Raw genomic sequence first — 20154 nt, forward strand, 5'->3', positions numbered from 1 at the left:
ACCGGTCACAAAGCGGACAGAAGACGACAAAAGAATTTCCAGTGACCACGTATTGTGTCAGGTCAATTGGAGTTTCACTGCTGGTTTTCCTAAGAGTAGAAGTACGATCTCAAAGCAGACAATTTGCTTGGACTGTATGTGTATGGGGAGAGGGCAGGAGTGCTGGAGAGGCACTATTAAGGTTGCATGAGTTTATTTTTGTCACTTTATACTTCTGCACACCTCATGATTGTCTTTGTTGTGAATGATCTTTTTCAAAATGATGCACCCGAGCCCATTTGCTACCTGGACTAAGTACAGTTTGCTAAATAAAAAATTTAAAATTTCTTTCAAAGACCCCTGAACCTCAAAGGGGTTTTGGTTCCTGAAATTCACCAGGGATCAAGCCCATGAGGTCACTCGTAAGCCTTTCATTCATTTCTCAGAGGTGGGTGTGCTGGGGAGGGAAGGGGACTTGAAAAATGTATTTTGCCTATACATGGTTCCTTATGCTAGATAATAAAGGTTATTTCACAAGATTGCATAAACCCCAATGAACCCAAATTAATTTGCAAGTGGAGGCTACAGGTATCAAACCCAAGCTGCCCTTGGTGCTAGTCCAGCCCTTACAGCACCGCCCCAGGTGCTCACTCCTAGAGACGGGTACCCCTCTCCACCAGCAGCCCGGCATAGAGGGACGCGTGTGTGCAGCTGAGACGGAGCCTGCCTCTCCTGACAACCTAGATTACGCACCTCCTTCTCACCCTGCAGAACCTCTGACTCATCTGCGTGCACCGTGGATTACACTCGGTGAAGGAAGCGGTTGCTCAGTATTTTGTTTATCTTTGATGTTTTGTTTGTTTTGTACCAGTCAAGCTCTACTCTTAAAAACATTTTTATTTTTTTCCCCCGCCAGGGCTTCAGCAGCGTGGCATTTGAAGGCTTCACAAGCCTTGATGATTTAAACCTCCCAACCAGCTTGTCGGGTCAGTGTCACCTCCATCTTACAGATGGGAAGCAGGCACGCTCAGGCAGTAAGTGACTAACCCGAAGCACTGCGGCTTTGTGCCATTTGTAGGGTGGCGATAACTCAGCTTCCTCCAACAGATCCCTGCCTCTTTCACACTACGCTTGCTACAGCTTGTGCAGAGAACGGAGTACGCTAAAGGCCACCTTCAACATGCAACCTGTTACAATCAGAACAAGAAGCACCCGATTTCCCAGACCCACTGAGTTCAACCTACAGCTGAGCGTATTTCAAATGTGCACATAGGCATTTAAACCAAAAACACTAAATAACCTTTAATTTTAATGGAAACAGGGTACACAGAGAACTCTGAAGGGAAATCAGCTTCAGCTCCTTTTGTTTTATTTATGTGAACGAATTAATTTATCACTCAAAGCCTTGGATATTCAAAGTTTAATGTTGGACTTCTAAATCTCTGCTGCAAAATTAAATCAAACTGCCCGGTCCTTCATGCTACACACGCTGCTTCTCATAATGGCTCAGCTGGGACTCTTACCCTGCTTTTGACATCTCAGAGAGCTTTTAGGACTTTTAAGCAGATCAGGAGGTGCCAACCCATTTTGAAGTTAATGTTGCATTCCTCCCACTGAGTGATACCCTGTAGACACATCTTCCTCCCTGACTCTTGTCTTAAGCTTTTTATTTTTGTCCTGTACCTGCTTGCTTTCTCAATGGGCAGAAGGGCAGGGGAAGAAAAGCAGCCCACGTCAAAATGGACAGGAGTTTTTTTAGTTAATTTTTCTATGGCTGAAATGTCTGTATCTGACATAGCTCTCCAGGTGATCTTGTTTAGTCATGGATAGAAAAAGTCACTTCTGGGCTGTACCTCAACTCCTCTGATGCACGATGAGACAAACCAGACTTGACAGGTATCTATTTCCCTTCACCGATGATAAAGGAAAACAGGACAACTAACTCCAAAGTGGGTGTCTATAGTATAGGCATCTGTGTTTAGCCACCTAAACCACACCCGAGGCACCCACGCCATGACTGAAAGAGAGAGGAATTTCCTGAGCAGCCATTTAGCGTTGTTCCAGTCACCTCGCCTTCTTGGATTAAAAAGTGTTCGTGTTGTACGGTGACACCCTGGCACGCAGGAGACCCATCCCCAGAGTGGCCTACTGCCAGAGACACCCATCGAGGAGCGTCAGGGCAAACCAACAGCTGTCACCTAAACCCAGTGCGTGGGATGTGGGGGCTGTGTGGAGTGGGAACAGGCCTCTTGTGTTATATGGCTCTTGCAAGTGGGTTCAGTCCATGGCACAGCAGGAGGGTTAGAAGGAGGGAGGAAGAAAGCAGGAGCAAGGAGGAACATGCCCTTGCCATCCTGCTGCCCTAAACCCAGGGATGTCCACTTGTCTTGGGTTTTTTGTTCTCCTTGCCATTTCTGCCATTTGATCAGTGAATGAAAGCACTGAAGAAAAGGCATAGCAAGCTGAAAGATCCTGAAAATACTGAGCTGCTCTCCAGAACACCAAAGGGAAAGAAAATCGTGATGTAAAGATGAAGTTGGCCCAGCCAGAGCAGAGTCTGGACCACATAAACTCTGGAGGTCCCTCCACACCCTAACCCTTTTGAGAACACTATGAATCCATGTCCAATACACTTACTAAGGCAGTGAAGCATGGATGTGGGGCTCGGACGAGGAAATGCCTTTGTGGATGCACTCTAAGTACTGAGGGTAAGTGAAACTGCAAGAAGGGAGCTGTGATACAGACTTCTCTCCCCTTCCAACTCACTCAACAACCTACTTTTGAGACATTAAAAAAAACGTATGTATTTAGGTCTAATTTCACCAGCGTTTTGTGTTTTCCATACATGCTATATATACATACATCCTAATTCACTTTTCTATATTAAATTGTTGCACTAGTGGCTTCGCTTACTTGCACACAACCTTACACACTGACTGAAACAACTAAACTCTGGGTGGGAATAGCTGTCGGTACCCTGCACGTTGCAGAGTGAGGGTGCGAGGTGCAGCGGTGAACGCGTGCCACTCACCAACTTGCGGATTTCACATTCGAGGTTCTGAATACAGTCCAGTTTTCTCTTGCGGCAGCGCTGAGCTGCAATTCGGTTCTTGCTGCGCCGGCGAACATCGTGGATGAACTCGAGCTGTTCTGAGGTTAACTTGTGCATCTTTATCATCATCTGGAAATCATTCCTTGGAAGATCTGTGATTTGATCAACAGGAAAAGGAAGTTTCACCTAAAATGAACAAATGTGAGACAAAAGCAGACAAAGAGTCATATTTTGCTTGCTGAGTGCAAGCTGAACACTGAAGCAGAAGGACTATTAGCAATGCTCCCACCCCTTAAATAAACAACACACAAAGTGTTATAACGAGCAAGTATTTAACACTCCCTTGTGGCGCATTGGAGAGGTCCAGCTGGTAAGGATCAGGCTATGATGTTACTGAGATCAGCAGTATTGATGAATCCCACATAAAAATTCTACCCTTCAAAAAAGCCCTAATAACCAAACTCCTTGCGTTAAAAAAAGGCTCCTTTCACTATGAGACATGGCCTTTTGGAAACAGTGGAGTGCCTCAACATTATTAATTTCAAACCAGTTTCAGGGAACAGGCTATTACTGCAGCAGGCAACCTGTCTCTGCATGGTCTGCGGGACTGAAACTTTGATTAGGTGTGAGGTTAAAAATGCAACTGGACACCTCAAATGGATGAGAAACACCATACCACAATTAGGACAGGTTGTATAAGCAGCATTTCAAATGAGCAGTACAGCACAGAAGAAGAAAGGGCCAGAGAATTGTGATGCAACATATCTTACCCTCCTAAAACATATGCAATTTTAAAGAAATCGGTATATACGAAAATTCCAATACAGTGAAGAGTACCCAAGCCGCATTTCTTGGAAAAACAAAACAAAACAAAAAACAAAACAACAACAACAAAAACAAGCCAACAGTCCAAAACCTCAGCTATTTGCATTAAATATTTTTCCTTCTGTCCACAATCTGTCATTCTGTTTGAACCACAGACCAGCGGCAGGAGCTACAGGTTGTGACTTCAGATATTCCAACCCTCTCTTGAACTCTTAGTGAACCTGGAGAAAGGCAGATGTGCTCAAAGACTTCGGTTAGATTTTCTTCAGAAACCTATCAGCTCGCTCAAATTAAAGACATCTTGGCTCCCTACAAGCCCTGCTTCACTTATCGTTTGAGATTGATAATACAACTATGCAAAACGCAATGTTTCAAGGTGTGCTGCTGTATTTGGTGGTAAAACAAGACTAAGTTGACAAATCTGAAGGAGATGACAACTTGAGTAACTGGATTGACCCTTTCTTTTTTAAAGTCATACCCACACTGACCAAAAGATGGCAGTAAATATTTACGTTTCTGTGCTGATTTGGTACACTGCAACCTCTTTCAAACAAGGGGACTATTCTTTAGACACGCCACCAAAGAAAATGGATTGAAGTTTCTCCAGCCAAGCAAAAGACTCTGGTTGAAAAGGTCCTTTGATATTTAAAACATGGTTATCGTCCTCAAATGGTGCACTTCAGTCATGTGGAGATAAATAGCAGCACAGCTTAGAAGTCTCTGCAGTTTGCGAAGGACGCTCACCCACCCACCCACCCACCCCAGCACCTCTGGCGGCAGCCAGCTCCCTGCCTTGCTTATCAGCTTGCACTTTCCAGGGCTCCCTTGTTGTTGCTCTGTGTTTCTCCAAGCCCAGGCCACGTGAAACCCGGCGCAAACACCCGCAGTATCCTTTCACACGGTTTCATGCCCTGAACATTGCCCCTCTGTCCCCACCTGCGAAACTGGGGCTCAGCCACCGCTTTGCGGCGCGTTACTTTGCAGGTCAGCTTGTGGCCCTGCCAACATCCCCCCCACGCCTGCTTGTACGCAGAAGTCGACCTTAGACATGGTGATGTGGATGCCTCGTTTACAGACTGCTGCCTAACGGCATGAAACCTCTTTGATTTCCCCGTCCTGCCCTTTGGACGGTAAACACAAGCTCGGTGTCAGCTGCTTTTCTCTCAAGCTTCACCCAGGGTCTGAAAATGAAAACAGCCACTGAAAGGCACCACAGTCTCGCTGCAAAAACACTCCTTTCACATTCAGAGTTTTCGCTCATTTGCTCGAGTCCCAAGCTGAAAGTGATGTTAAACTTTATTCTTCCTTCCCTCTCCCTTTCAAAACATATTTATCTGCAAGCAGGAAACGTGCCTGCATTTTGAACAGGAATGAAATGGAATTGACTTAAATCTGTCGGGTAGAAGTTGCTGAAGGGAAATGGAAAAATGGAGAGAAACATGTTCAGAAAATAAAAAATAGACTGAAAATAAAAATATCTACGCAGCAGGGCAAAGGCTGCTATCAGTACAGCCAGCATAATCCCACTCCTGTCATATGCAGCACTGCACAGGATTAAAAAAGTGAAAGGGAGAGTGGAAGTGAGTCAGACCCATTTCCTTCACCATCCACATAATTTTTATTGCCTGTCTCCCTCTCCTCAATTAGCTGTCAACTGGAAAAAAAAAAAAAGCCACTCTTTGGCATGGACACAATGAATAACTACACGGTGGTATTGCTGCAGTGAGAGGCTATCGGCTTTAACGTCGATGCAGGGCAGGCTTCTCAGCCGGTTTTTTATTGCAGCAGAGCCACAAGTCAGTTTACAAGAGCTGATGGCTGAGCCGCGGGTGGGATTCGGCTGAGAGCTGTCTAAAACAATGGGCTGAGACGTGCTCGTGTCCCAGTCCCTGCTGCTGGCATCACAGGCAGAGAGAGCCCCTTGGAGAGCAATGCGCCCTGCCTGGCTTCTCCTTCTCCCTGGCCACAGACGGAGCTGAGATGGGACTTAGAAAAGATGCTCTCTCTTCAGGTATCTGAGTGAGATGAGAGAAGGCTTACCTCGGCTGTCCTGAAAAGGATACTCCATCTTTTCTAAGCTGTGGAAGAAAAGCCCAGCAAGTATGTTTCCCTGTAAACTGTTCTTTCGAATAACTATGAATTATATCCAGGAAATATCTGTGTACTCGGGCTTGGACTATTTCAGAATGAGAAAAGTAAGCAGGATGCCCACTCCTTTCATCAGTTACTCCAGCCAGAGCTAACCGCACGGAGAATGGAGCTCTTAAATCTCCACTATCGACACAGTTACACTTTCTCTGATTTTTTACACCAGTAGCAGAGGCTGTGTTTTCACCACGCCACAAACAAGCCAGCACTTTCCACTACTGCTGCAGCCTCGGCTGCCCCTGATTCTGGCTGATACACTCCGTAGAGGACAGCCAACCCACCCTGGTGAAAAATATAACTTGTTTATGATTTTGCGGCATTTTTTCCTCAGCGTACTAGTCCCTGCTGCTGTCCTTCCCCCTCTCTTTTAGTTTGGAATAAAGGACCAAGGCCCTGGATTCACTCTCACTAAGATATGAATGTCAAGTGTCAGGAATTTCCTTATCTCATGAGTTACATTAGCTTTTTCACTATTTCTTTATATCTAAATTTCAACATCGTCTTCCGTGAGCTGCCAAGTGCTAGTGGAGATACTGAACTTCCCAAGCCTGGCTTAACATCACAGTAAATAAAAGGATTCATCCAATATGCATGAGAAAAGACAATCATTATGTATCGGGCATGGCAGAACTGAGTGGAACCAACAAGACCTTTATAAATGGTTCAAAATCTTGGCCATTTGCTCTAGAGCTGTAGGAAACAAAGCTGTGCCTTAATGCTCTTGCATTGAAAGTCAGAGCTCTGGCACTAAAAATTGCCCAGCCCTTGGAAAGCTCTCAGGACCCACCCAAGCAATCGGACACAGGGGCTGAATCATAGCAATGCTTTTTTTGACATAAAAGGGGCAATCTGCTCCACAGAGAAGAGCCCAACGCATACTGGTATTTTTCCTCGTTTCTTCCTTAGCATGCAAGTCGTTCTTCCACAAACCCCAGGAAGAAATTCAGCCCAAGTCAGGAACTGAGGTGTGTCCTCCTGTGTCTTAGGGGCTTGGCTGCCTACACACTACTGGAGGCACCATTTGTGGTCCCAGAGAAAAGGGACCATAGCTGATTGAATTTGGGTGGAGACTACCTAGGCAGCACAAGGCAATGGGCCCCACTTTGTGTAACAGAGAGCACAGCCAGGATGTATGCCCACCAGTTTCCTCACCCTGCTGCTTAGAGGCATAGGCAAAGCCCTCCAAGCACATCTTTTCAGGTGTCAACCACACCGGCACGGCAGAGGACTGTAAGAGGAAAACGGCGAGCCCAGGCAGAGAGGAACTAGCATTGTGTTAACAAACCAGGCCTGAAAATGCCTCAGTCGGCAGGTCCTTGGGGTCCCAGCGCCGACAGCCTGCCCTACTTGGCACGGCACGACTGGTGGCCACATGCTCACCGGGGGCAGAGTCCGGCCTCACCTCCTGAGGGCCACGAGGGGTGTCTGGGTCAGTAAATGCCTCCCGAGAAGAAAGGCACTGCTGTGCACTCAGCAGAGGCGGCCTGGGTAACCTCTGCATTTGCCACCTGCCTCAGAGAAGGGAACGGTCCCATGGCCAAGGGCTTTAACCCTAGCGTCAAGAGGCTTGGGCTGAGCTCTTGGCCTTTAGCCCATGACTTGGGCTTCTATTCAGATCCCAAACCGCTGGTGCTTAAAGTGCTGGGCTGGCCTCTGCCTGGTCCCTGCTCACAGTGTCCTCAGCCTCGTCCCTACGAAGGGCAGGACAACACACCCTCCTGCCCTTCTGGGATCAGGGGTACAGACCCAACAGGGATCAGGTACAGACCCCTGACAGAAGCCACTGGTACACCTGAGAAGGGCAGAGCAGGCAGTGAAATGAAGGGAGGAAAAGTGCAGTACTTCTCTGAAAAATCTGCTTTTGCAGGAAAAAAAATCAATGCAAAGAGCACTTCAAGAGCTCCAGCAAGGGCTTCAGCTCAGGTCATAACAGAATTGATTTTAGGCTGCGATGAAACAATATGGGGAGCTGAAAGTGTTGAAAAGGACCTTCCTGAAATTTCAGGTTAGTAATCGAAAGCTCTCACTGATGTAGCGCAGTAATTCTCTGCTGCCTGCATGGGTACCACTCCTGCTGAAAAGAGGGAAAGAAACAAAACTGCCATCAAGTTTACCTTGCAAGACTGCTGTTTGACAAGACTGCACTGAACCAGATGTTGCCAAACACAATCCCAGGGCTCTGCTGATGCTGCTAGGGGTCCTGGTCAGGAGAGCATCCACCAGACACAGCACAGGCAACTCAGCACTGCTCGGGTAGGTTTTTGGTACAGCAGCTTTGGTTTACCTTTAGTTTACTCCTCCTCCCCTGTGGCCCTGGCTTACAGAGCTCTGCTAACCATCACCAGACAGAGAAAGGGCGGCTGCCTGTCACTTAACATGGACGGTTTTGGACTCTCACTAAAGGTTATTATTTGCCTACCATATCCTCAGTGGTTCAATTGCATTAGCTCTGCCTTTCTGAAAATTTCCTTTGAAAAGTGAGTCACGAACCCAGGCGGGAAACTCTTTTGAAATATAAATGAAAGACACATTGAATGCAATTCTCTAGGCAGCAATACTTCTTGGAAAGCTCAAGTCTCTTACCTTGTCCTACCCGTGTTTATTCTTTCCCTAAGAAAACTCACTCATCAAATTAGACTGAGCAGGGATTTTTTTTTTTAATTGGTTTAGTAGTATGCTATTCTTTACAAGTTTTCCAACAGGAAAAAAACAAACAAACAAACAAACGGAGATACTTGAGGAAAATGAATACCAAGAAAAATAGGTAGTGCTGAAATTTCTCTCCCTAACTAGGTTAACAGATTGACAGACTACTTCCTTCTCAACAATTCATTATTTCAGGACTTATTGTTTTGTTGTTGCTATTTTAAGCAGGGTTGTCAGAACCTGTTTGCAAAGCACAGAGCCTAAGTTTTCTTTTTAGTGTTACATCCCAATACTTGTTTTTTAACAGCCACTGGAGGCCTGATAAAGCTGGGTAAAAAGAGCAACACAAGCTCGTAAGCATTTCTGTAAGGTCCCAGCAGCTCAAGTAACAGTTCTGGTCCTGCACCTCTCTAACTTGGGATTGGGACACTCCGAGTTCCACTTGCTTCTTCTATCACAAAGTGTTCAGGAAGAAAACTATCAGGCACCTCTGGGTGCCTCCTTTAATGGGAAGAAAAATAAAAGGCAAAGCCCTCCAGAAGAGGATTTACCAGCGGTGTTCCAGGGGCTGCCACCCCCTCTGATACTTGTGACTGTGGTCTGCAGTGCCATATGGGTCCAGGTGCACATCTGGGTCACCTTCACCCACGTTGAAGTCACACCAAGCCCTAGCATCCCTCTCCAAAGCCCATTTTTGGTACCGAATGCCTTGGGCACGTGCTCCTCCATGGCACTGGTCTGGAGGAAAGCAGATTGCCCTAAAAAGCAGAGAGACCTTTTACTTACTTTCTCATACAGTCGATATACTAGCAGACGATGTTTTGTGACATTAATTCTGGCACTGGCAGCACTCTGGGACCCAAACCAAGACCAACAAGGTCCAAATTCCAGGGGAACTTAGCAGCTTGGTGAGATAACCCAGGTTCAGAGTCCATCAGGGTTGCTCCCACCAAGCTGTCCCACCAAAACAAAAGCCCACCTGCTGCAGTAAGCCTGCACGTCGCTCCCACCTATCTTATCAGGTGCTTTTTGGAGAAAAACCCAGCAAACACAGCAAGGGACAAGGGACCAGTCTGGGAAGCTGTCAGGACAGCAAGGTCAAACCAACAACTTTGTGAGTGGAGATTCACACGCAGCTTTTAAAGGGAGGTGAAGGACAGAAAGCAGCATGTTTCTGAGCACACTGTGTCTCCTCATGTTTTAATGGCAACCAAGCTGTTAAAGCCAGGTAGAGTGACATATACAAGAACTTCCACAAGATATATTTTCTACTTACATATTTTCTACTATATGGTTAAACATATCCTTTGCTGAGGATCCCACAGCAGTGGATCTTGCAGGATCACAGGACACACACCCCAAGTTGCTGTATACCACAACAGCGTTTAATGAGGCTGTGGTGTCCTTTCATATATTGGTAACAACCTTTAAAAATTCAGACAAATTCAGACAAAATCTGAACGGAAGCATTAGTGTGATATGTTTACTTTTGGCTTGCTCTGGGTAATGCAGTACCACCTCAGAGAGCATTATTTTCCTCACCATATTTTAACTCATAGCAAATGCCTCGCAAAAGCAAGAAAAAAAAAAAAGGCAAAAAAAGTGTAGCAAAACCCTCCTAGCCCGACACATGTGCCTATCATGGCGCACTGAGTCTGACTCCTGCAGCCCACTCGTTTGCTCCTTTTGTGATTGCTTCTCTTTTTTCCATGCTCTCCTGCACACATATGCACACTACTTTTGGGAACCACCAGCAGTCCCCTATATCCTTCTCATTTGACTCCTCTGGGGTCACCGCTGCTGCAGCATCTCCACGCAATTAGCCAATTATGACAGCTAATTAGTCATCAAACCCCAAAAGGCTAACCTCCCGCCCTCCTTACTGTACCCTGCTGTGCATTAGCCCCTGCTGAGCAAGCAGCACACATGGGTGGAAATCCAACGCCTTCCTCAATCCCACCCCCTGCTCTTTTTCACCCCTCATAAACGCAGCACTTCAGGGAGTGCCAGACTGCAAATAACCTTGGTATTTCCGAGCAGAATAGTTCTGCACGGCTGCTGTAGGGCCTCCTGAGTGAAGTCCGACGCAGAATATTCCAGACAGTCTTCCAAGTAGACTCCTCTCTCTGCTGCATGTCCCCAGCTGAGCATATAGGGATGGAGAAGAACTGTCCTGCCAGAACTACTGGTGCAGCATGTTAGGGATGAAGGACACCAGAGGCTCCCCAGGCTGTTCAGCTAAGAACATTAGAGCTAAGCAGAAAAATACCTCAATAAAGGAATGGTACATGTCTGTCTGAAAGGTATCCTCCAGAGCCTGGGAGGCAGTGGGAATAAAGACTAAAGGATAAAGCAAAGTTCCCTCTTCTCACCCCTAGCCCACAGCTAAGCCACCTGGTTCTGCGCTGGCTGCTCACTGCATGTGAACCCCCAGACTAGCTCCCACTGCTCCCTGCACTAAAGCGCAAGCTCTCAGTGAAGCATTTTAGCATTACTGGAGAAGCCAGGCACATGGTTGCACCCAGACACTCTCCAGTTCATGCAGTTTCCAATGCAACTCCATGAAAACATCCAGTCTTTTTTCAGCTTCTGTGCTCCACAACACATCTCCATGAATGAAGAGTTCCCTCACCCTAGTCACTTTACACAGCCCTTATTTCCAATCCCAGGTAACTAGTCATCACCACAGGATTTCCAGCTGGCCCATCTCTGGTTTTAAAGCAGGATTCTTTCTCCTCCCTCTCTTGGGAGAGCCTTAAGGAAATTCACAGCACGTTCTTCAGTCCTGGACTGTCTTCCTGCTATTCTAACAGCCCTGTAATGTCAAGCATAACTTCTCTTAGGAACCACTGATGCAACAGTTGGTGGAGCTTGCAACCCAAGTGTGGTCATGGCGGGCTGCCCAACCCTCAGTGTCAATGAAGGCACAGCTTTAGGTTGCTAAAACACAACCCCAGTGACAAGCAGAGCTGGAACCACCTTGGCAAACACTGAGGCTGAAGAACAGTGCTTTGTGTCACGCACGTGGCTAAGGGAGGGAGAACAGGACACTGCCCGAACCCCTCTGCACACAAACTCACTCTCATCATTCAGCAGTTTGTGATTGCCCAATACTGCGATGCTGATAAGCACTGAACATCTCGGAGGTCAAACAGGCATATTTACGGGAAGTTAACCACGTGGGCTCAGCTGATGAGGGAATAAACAGAAGTTACTCTTTGCCTCTATAAACAAAGAAAGTGCTGGGAAAACGCCAAGACATTTGAGAGAATAAAGGAGCAATTAATTGGGTCACAACGACTGTCATATATGTACTTATCTTAAATCCCTACCTCATGCCCTCTGTCTTGCACAGGACATGATTCACTGTCTGCTTCTGAGAATGACCCAGACTCATCGCTGGAGTTTGTTCCATAGGATGGCTCACATTTAATCTGGGCTCGGACTGGGTTGTACAATCCATCTCCCACCACACCGGGCTCCTGGTGCTCGGGCGCCAGGAATCGGGGGCCTTGGGAGCAGGGGGAAGAGGAGAGCTCACAAAGACGCAGACTACAGGGAGAGCCGCCGCTGCCGTCCTCTGCGTACGAGTAGGAGGAGCATGAGCTGGAGGTCCTGGTTCTGGTTTCCAAAGGAGGCGAGCGAGGGCAAACTTTAATTGGCACTGGACAGCTGGTGTTCGGCCGCATCCTTCCCGACAAGTGATCAGCTGTCAGTCCGCTGTGGGAATAGGTCTGGGAGCTGGGCAGAGACTGGCTGCCACCAGCCCACAGACCCTTTGGCACAGTCTCAGTGAGGTCTTTGTCCAAGCTGCTCACACCAGAATATGAATGCACCGAAGTGTTTACTTGGTCACAAGCGTTTGAAGAGAATATAACACTCCTCCTGTCCAGTTCCCCTTCTTGCTTACAGAGAGTTTCAAAGCCGGGCCCCCTGAGTGGCGATCCCACTGTGAAGTTGGAAGCATCCTTCTGCATGGCATGGGACTGTCCATAGTTCCCCGTGAAAGGGACATAATCAGTTTTGTGGTCACCCTGAGTTGTCCCTTTTTCAAAAGGGCATGCTGGACTCCTGCCAAAGTGCTGTTGGGAAGTGCTGGGGAAGCCAACCAAATCTATGCTTTTTGTTCTGTTGAAGAAAGACCGCAAGCAAGAAGGAGAGGACCCACTTTTCGGCCTGTCGACACAAGTGGGGCTTGGCTGTTTCCTGTCCATTTCAACATCCCCTTCTTTATCCCTGATGTCAGGTTCATCTCCAGACAGGCAAAGTGTGATGCTTTCTTCATCGTTCTCTTCATTTTGAGGCTCGCTTTTTATCTGCCCCATAGCAAGTCCTGATTTGAGGCCATTTCCAGAGCTCTCTTCACTGAATGTGCTTGCAAAACCTGAGGTACTGATGTGTGATGTGTTGTAGACATTCTTGGTACAAGCAAGCTGGTATTTCTTGTATCTGGGGTACCGTGTTACTGCATCTTTGTCCAAATTGTCCTTGCTATCTCTCAGCATGTCAGGGTCAGGCAGCATCCCTTCTCCTTTGTCTGCTCCAGCAACAGTGGCTTCAAAATTGAAGGACTCCTGGTGCATTCTCTCTCTTGGGCAAGATATTTTTGACGTCTCCGATTCCATTGTCTCCTCCTCGTCTCCATCCGAGTTCTCTTCATCGTGCATGCGCTGACAGGTGGTATCTTTTTTGCACAGGAACAGGCCATCTTCATTGTTCAGCAGCTGTGTCTGAAGGAAGCTGAAGCAGGAGTCCTCCAGGTTGTGCATGCGCAGGAACTCAGCGCAGTGGATGACCTCCTGGATGTTTTCTCTGCTGAGTAACAGCTTCGCAGTGTAGGCAAACTGTAGCAATGGACCAAATCCCCTGACAGTGACCTGCAAAAAAAAGAGAGGGAAATTGCCAGCATTACTATCAGCTCTTGCTCTCATCCCAAATCCTCCACGGCGTAGTTAGATAACCTAACGTATCTGTCATCTGGAAATAAATACCACATGGTACCACCTATTCTTCTGTCAGGTCAGCAATGATGCTACATGCAGTAACAAATACAACCACCTTTATTTTGCTTCTGTACATCATTGTGCAGGTTAATCACTGTTTTGCTCAAATAACTTGAAGACCTATGAACTAAGCCTCTGCTGTAATAAACGACTGAAAAAACAGGCTAGTGTGTAAGCTGCTAATTCTTGGATGGATCTTATTTTCACTGTGATGCAGCACGTTACCATCAATGTAGCAATTCAGATTTGATTCTTCTGCTCTGATGGAAGCCCTGGTGAACAACCATTTCAAACTTACGATACCATTTAAGTCCCAAAGGTGTTTTGTGAAGGAAGCATTTAATATTATAGAAAAATGCCTTTCTTTTCGTCCACATTTTTGCAAGCCACTATTTAATAAATAACAGCTAAATACTGGCTGCATAGCTCTTTTCTCCATCCCATGGAGATTATTTCTTCTCATATTATTTCTGATTTTAGTGAGTTTAAGGTACAGCTGACAGGAAAGAAATCCATAGGCATAATTCAAGTAATGCAATCACTCTATGTACCACTTCAGTACATAGTTTTCCATCATTTTCTTTGTAGAAAGAGTAACAACTGTTTCCAGGCATGTATGGGTGTGAGTCATGCACCTTTACTTGTCCTTTTTTTTTTTTAATTATACCATCTACACTACATTTACATTCACGCAATATCATGTATAAAAAAAGTGCACTTTCTCCCTCCAGATTTTTTACAATGGTATCTTCACACATAATTACCAAATGATGTGCTAAGCTACGTAGTAAACTATACTTACTGTCAATTTTTACCAACTATGCATTGGCACTGACTTCTGTTGCATTTTTCTCCCAATGGGCAGGAGACAAAGGTACTAGAAAAACTCTATTCCTCATGAAGCAGTGAGAGGTTACTTAGAAAACAGGGCTCACAGTCAAGGATTAAGGTTTCTCCACAAGAAGGAGGAGACTCAGTGGTTTGGCCACTAAGTTGAGATCTGGGACACCACAACTCAATTTCCTATTGCACCAAACACCCCTCACACGACCCTGGCAAGTCACTTCAGTTCACCAAGGCACCTTCTTGCCTTGCTTGCAAGTGGAATTCACAACTCTGGGTTTCCTGTGCCTTGTACAGCGAGGAAAGGCATCGAGATGTAATTTGGAGCAGCGAGACAGCTAAACCAGGCAGCAGCAACCATGTCTGGCACCAATGTGTGTACCTGCACACCCACCTGAGGTTGGGAGGCACAGGCTGCAACCTACTCCTGGTTGCAAGTGTCTCTGGCAGGTGATTCCAGCTCAATTTATTCTTTTAAAGTGAACAAGATGGCACACACTGCTGCTCCCTTTTTTGTAAAACAGCCTAAAGATCAGAATGCAGACCCGGAAAGTAGGAGACCAGGTCCCTTCCTCAAGCTGTGGGGATTCAAAGTCACATTTCCCAGCTCCTTGGAAGGATATCCTATCCAGCAGGTATGGGATAGCCTGAAGGTGAGCTGCTTTTCCCTGTCCTTCCAACTGAACTAACACCACTGAGCAAGGAGCAGTGTAGAGTGAGAGAAAGGTGCTGTTCAGTCACTGCTAGAGCCACTTGAAAGGAGACACTTGAGCTTCTACTCACTGCTCCTAAATGCTATTTAATGCAAAACACACACAGACTGGAATATCATATTCCCCCTCTCACTTGAAAATAATAATCAGTATGCTACAGGACTGCTCTGCCACCCAAAGATCCTGCAAAAAGATTTTCCTCCTTATTTCCTCCTGCAAAAGGACTTCAGGAGGAGCAACAGAGGAGAGCCTTGAGCCCAGTTGTGCCAGAGCTCGTGGCCAGCCCAAACTGAACCACCATCTCTCACCGAGGTCCACCTCCTTCTCACAGGAGATGTGTGACAGGGCTTGGGTACATACAGCCTGTTTGAGAGCTCAGTGAGACATCAGGGCATGCATTTGTGATGGTCTTATTCATGAGCAGCATAAATCTGAGTGAATAATTTGGTTCGTCCCAGTGAAAAGCCTATAAATTCCTTACACTGCCTCAGGACCAGTGGTAGAGATCATAGATCTTTACAGAAAATCCTGACTTCCAGAAACATGCCTTTGTTATTCATACATCTGTACTTGTGATGCTGAATTATGGAAGATACCACAAGTGCTGCAGACTTTGATGGGGAGAAAAATATTTTAAAACACCTCTAGAATCACTCCCAATAGCTTTTCCATCCATAATATCGCTCGATCTGCTATTTTAAGGAACAGTGCCTGTTCATGCACACACTTACACACTCGCCTGTTCCTGTTTTACAATATGCCTCTGGTACAGAACTGCCTGGATTTACAGCCGGTTATTAAACTGATCTCTGCTTTATCAGTGTCACACTTTTTGCCTATTTGTTAGATTATCAGCTCACTAAAGCCTATCTGCATTTTATCTATGCAGCATGATTAACAAAATTGCTCAGAAACTTAATGAGCTACTCACAGGCCAATGTTTTTCTTTGATAAGATCTTCAGTGTGGGGGCTCGCACGTTACTACACATCTTGTGAGCTCAGCAGCAGCGCAGGTTCCTAGGAGCAGCCATAAATACCGGCTGGGGTTTTTGGGTCCCTGGCAGGGACTTGAGCACAAACCCAGTTCTCCTGGCAGTGGTGTTCCTTAGCCACTAGGTGGAAGGACTGTGAAGCGCATTAAAAGCGTTGTCTGCGCTGGGCCAGGGTTTCCTTCACCTGCCTCCCCAGGCCCCACGCTGCAGAGGGTGACTCACAGCACTCCAGAGCAGGGCTGTCTCCCACGCTGACTCGGGTTTTCACTCCCAGTAAGCCAAAATGGCAACAAACAGCAGCGAGACCTCTCTTACAGCTGTTCTGCGCTGGGCCTGTTGGTAACGGAGCGCGTGACCATGTGGGGGCTTCCCCGCGATGCCTGGCAGATGCCTCAAGAGAAGGAGGATGAAAACACCAGTCCAAGGTGCACCTTGGCTTCATTACGGCTGATGAGATCGTATGTGGAGACACAGCTCCCCTCCCTCTCACAACAGGCAGATCCAGGGGAGGAAAGCTTCTCTGCAAGCACCAGCATTCGTCATTGCCCTCAGGGAGGAATCTCTCAAGTGCCAATGCTTGAAACTACCCAAAGGACAGCTTTAATCGCACAGGTTACTGGCAAGTGGTAAAGCTAGAGCAACTTCTGTAGCCTGAAGATGACTAAGTAGTGATTTGGCCTGCGTGGCGAGCCCACCGTCACAGCCCCCCAGCTCTGGGACTGCCTGCACCTGATCCCTCCTGACAGGACAGCGGCAGTGGAGGCGCTGGCGTGGGGCCATGGCCGCCGTGCGTTTCGAACAAGGAGGCTTCAGAGCTGGGTGCCTTACAGCTGCACATGCATCTCCGAAGGATGAGGTAAGAGCAGGCTTTTAAAATGATTTGACCTGACTGATGCATCCCAGCGAAAACAGTTAGCGAAACCAAGTTGATCTGTGTTTGTAAAAGGAAACAGATTATTTCTCTGATATAAGTCTTCATTTACATATGAAAGAGACATTTGCTGGATGGGTAAAACACGTGCCTGCAAGAATCTCTGTTTGTTTTTTTCCCCCTATCATAAATAAGATGCCAAATGTCCAGTGTTTATTTGCTTTTGAGCCTTCTTTTCCATGTATATTAATGCTTAAGTAGACAGGTCAATTCACGGGAGCTTCTGCTGTGCACCTTGTCCAAGCTCGTATATGGAGTCCCCCCTTCCCTGCCCCTGACCATTTTCATTATTCCTATCTCAACCCATTTCTATTGCAGCACTTATATGAAACTGACTGGCTACAGAAAAAAACAGCTATAGAAAAGATAACGTACACACAAAACAATGCCCCACAGACAAGAAGAGATCAGAAAACATCTCAGCTCCTCAGAGGCTTGCTTCCCTTATCTTTCAAGTCAAGCCAGGAGAGGACTTCTCCTGTGCACTTAAAGCATGCCCCCTCCCCAAAAAGGTTAAGCCTAAGCAGGCATCATTTTATTTTGTCTTGCACCTGCCACTAGCTGGTCTTGTATGCACTGGCCCTTCCCTGTACACCTGGTGCCCGGGGGACACGAATACCAGAGCGCTACCTCAGATTAGCGCTTCACCTGGGTGAGGTGAAGGACAAGAAAGACCATGCCAAGCTCTCCAGCCATTTATCTGCCAGTTGTCTTACAGACTGATCTAGATGAGCCAAGGGATGTGTTTCCTATGTCCCTCATGAGCTCATGATACTGAGGAACGGGATGGAAATAATGCAGTGATATAATCACCATCAAGAGAGTGGTTAATCAGCATTAGCCATATTGAATTTACTGGCAAAATCCAGACAGCAGCCTTGTAGAAAACAAGCATACAAAACCTGTTTTAGTTCAGTCTGACACTGCTTTCTCCTTACAGAGTCCTGTGGAGTGTGATGCTCTGTTTAGTTCTAATCGATTTAAGCGACCAGACTTCCACTACTTCCTTTGGGAGATTATTGCCAGACTCTACTTAAAAACTCCCTGTGAGGAAATCTTCCTTCCCTTATTTTCCTCCATCACTTCTCATTATATGTCCTTTATGCATTCCGGGTAATGCTTCTTCCTTCTGGGGAAAAAGTTGAAGAGCTGTTACACTTTTTGCCTTCCCTTCTTCTTCGGTTGGCATTAAATAATTTAAGAAAAATTGCCTAATTCAAGGAAAATAATACCGATCACTGTCACATAGGAGAATAGGATGCTTGGATAAGAGTCAGCAATAAGAAACACTAGTAAGGATGTCGGCATTGCAGATACAAATATAGAGCACTTTTTGCACAGCATTTTTCTAGTACTGGGCATGCACTGTCCTAAAATTAGGAGGACGGTTAGCTCACTTCTACGTTAGGAATGTCATATTTTCGCAAGGGATTTCTAGGACAGAAATTCTTTTTTTAAGTGCAGTTGTATGCATGCACACCCACGCACGCCACGTGAGAGCCGCACTGCACGTGAACTCTCTTGGGCTCCCCCTTGCACCCAGTCTCCTAGATGACGGCCGATCGAGCACACCGTGAAAGCCTCTGCGTTGTTCTGAACACATGGGACACGGCCTCAGAGCACATGCAGGGCTCTGACATTTCTGCGGATGGGCTGGACTTGCTGTGTGCTGCAGAGTTCATTAGTGCATGCTCATTAGCTGGCTGCCCAGACTGCCAGATGTCTCAAAATCCCAGACAAACAGACAAAACCCTCCAATTCTGCACAGACAACATTTCTTATGGGGAGGGGGGAGAAAAGAAGGTTGTTTCCAAGAGAAACATGGATGTCTGGTAACTCTGCTCTGAAGGGCATTTGTATGAAATGCTACATCTGGATCGGGGAAGGTCAACCCCAGCAAAATGCCAGCAAATCTGAGTTCAATTTAAAGAGGGGAAAAGTGATTAAGGGCAAGGAAAGATCACTGTAAACACGTAGGAATGTACAACTTGGCAAGACAATATCTGAAATGGAGCACGATAATGTTTACAGTAATCTGATGCACACTAACATCGAGAACAGAGAACTGTCTGGTTTGCTATGGGATGGTATTGCTGACTGCAGTGAGAAGAAACTGAAGAAGTGAAAATATCGGGATCTTTTCCTGACTCTAAACCTTATAGTGAATTCAGTGGGATCTTGGAATGCTTTCCAGGAAAGAGGATGGATTCTTTACGACTGAGTAAAAGCAAAGCAAAGCTAACAAAGCACAGCCTTGTTCTTGTGAGGTGGGCTTTCACAATTTGCTATGCCTTTCCCAGCACTAGTTTCTGTGTTCGCGAGGGCATATTGCCAATGATCTTCTAGAAAATAGCATCAAAGTTGAGCAGCAAATGCACATAAAATTGCTCCTTTTAAAGTAAAGAATATTTGGGGTGCTTTCACAGAATTCTCGCTTTCAAAGAACAGGCCCATCCATTGGTGGTGGGGCGGGAGGGCAGAGTCCTCCCCACACCTCCGGGACACAATGAGATCTGCAGAAAATGAGGTGCTAAATCCCACCAAATTGGGGTGAATTGGATGGTCAGCCCTTCAGCTGCACTGAGAATGCACAAGTCCTGACTGAGCAGCACGCGCACAGATTATCATCTCTGTGCATTTGAGTCGTCTTGTTGAAATCAATAGGAATGCTGATGGGCTTTCTGCAAAGCATGCAAGCTGCTTTGTAGGATTATGGATTACATATTTAGTATTCTGATTTTCAGGTTAAATTTGTCATCAGGCACCTAAAAACAGAAAACTCTCATCTTGAATCTCCAGACATCGATTTAATTATTAAGCCATTTCGTGGGGAAGGAAGAAACGAAAATTGAATCAAACCTCACATGCTGAATATCAAATCCCAAACTGAATATTAATTTAAAACAATTGGGTAGAAACATATGAGAAACGCGACCATTTCTCGTGGAAGCAGAAATCAATCACTTAGTCGCATAGTGCTTTGTAGCAGGCCTGTTGTGGTGCCCGTTTTGTTAACGACCT

At 46.3% G+C, this 20154-nt stretch overlaps 1 protein-coding gene across 2 annotated transcripts in view; it reads right to left on the reverse strand.

The window, feature by feature from the left end:
- Positions 1–20154, reverse strand: part of BACH2 (BTB domain and CNC homolog 2) — a 150569-nt gene that overhangs the window by 8443 nt on the left and 121972 nt on the right. For both annotated transcript variants that reach the window (XM_050709701.1, XM_035559479.2), the window contains 2 exons: positions 11983–13527; positions 3011–3217 (listed from right to left, as the gene is read on the reverse strand). In XM_050709701.1, the coding sequence (XP_050565658.1) occupies positions 3011–3217; positions 11983–13527 (1752 nt within the window). The remainder of the gene's footprint in view (positions 1–3010; positions 3218–11982; positions 13528–20154) is intronic.

This window comes from Cygnus atratus, chromosome 3 (genome assembly GCF_013377495.2).
Source record: "Cygnus atratus isolate AKBS03 ecotype Queensland, Australia chromosome 3, CAtr_DNAZoo_HiC_assembly, whole genome shotgun sequence".
Classification (NCBI taxonomy): Eukaryota; Metazoa; Chordata; class Aves; order Anseriformes; family Anatidae; genus Cygnus; species Cygnus atratus.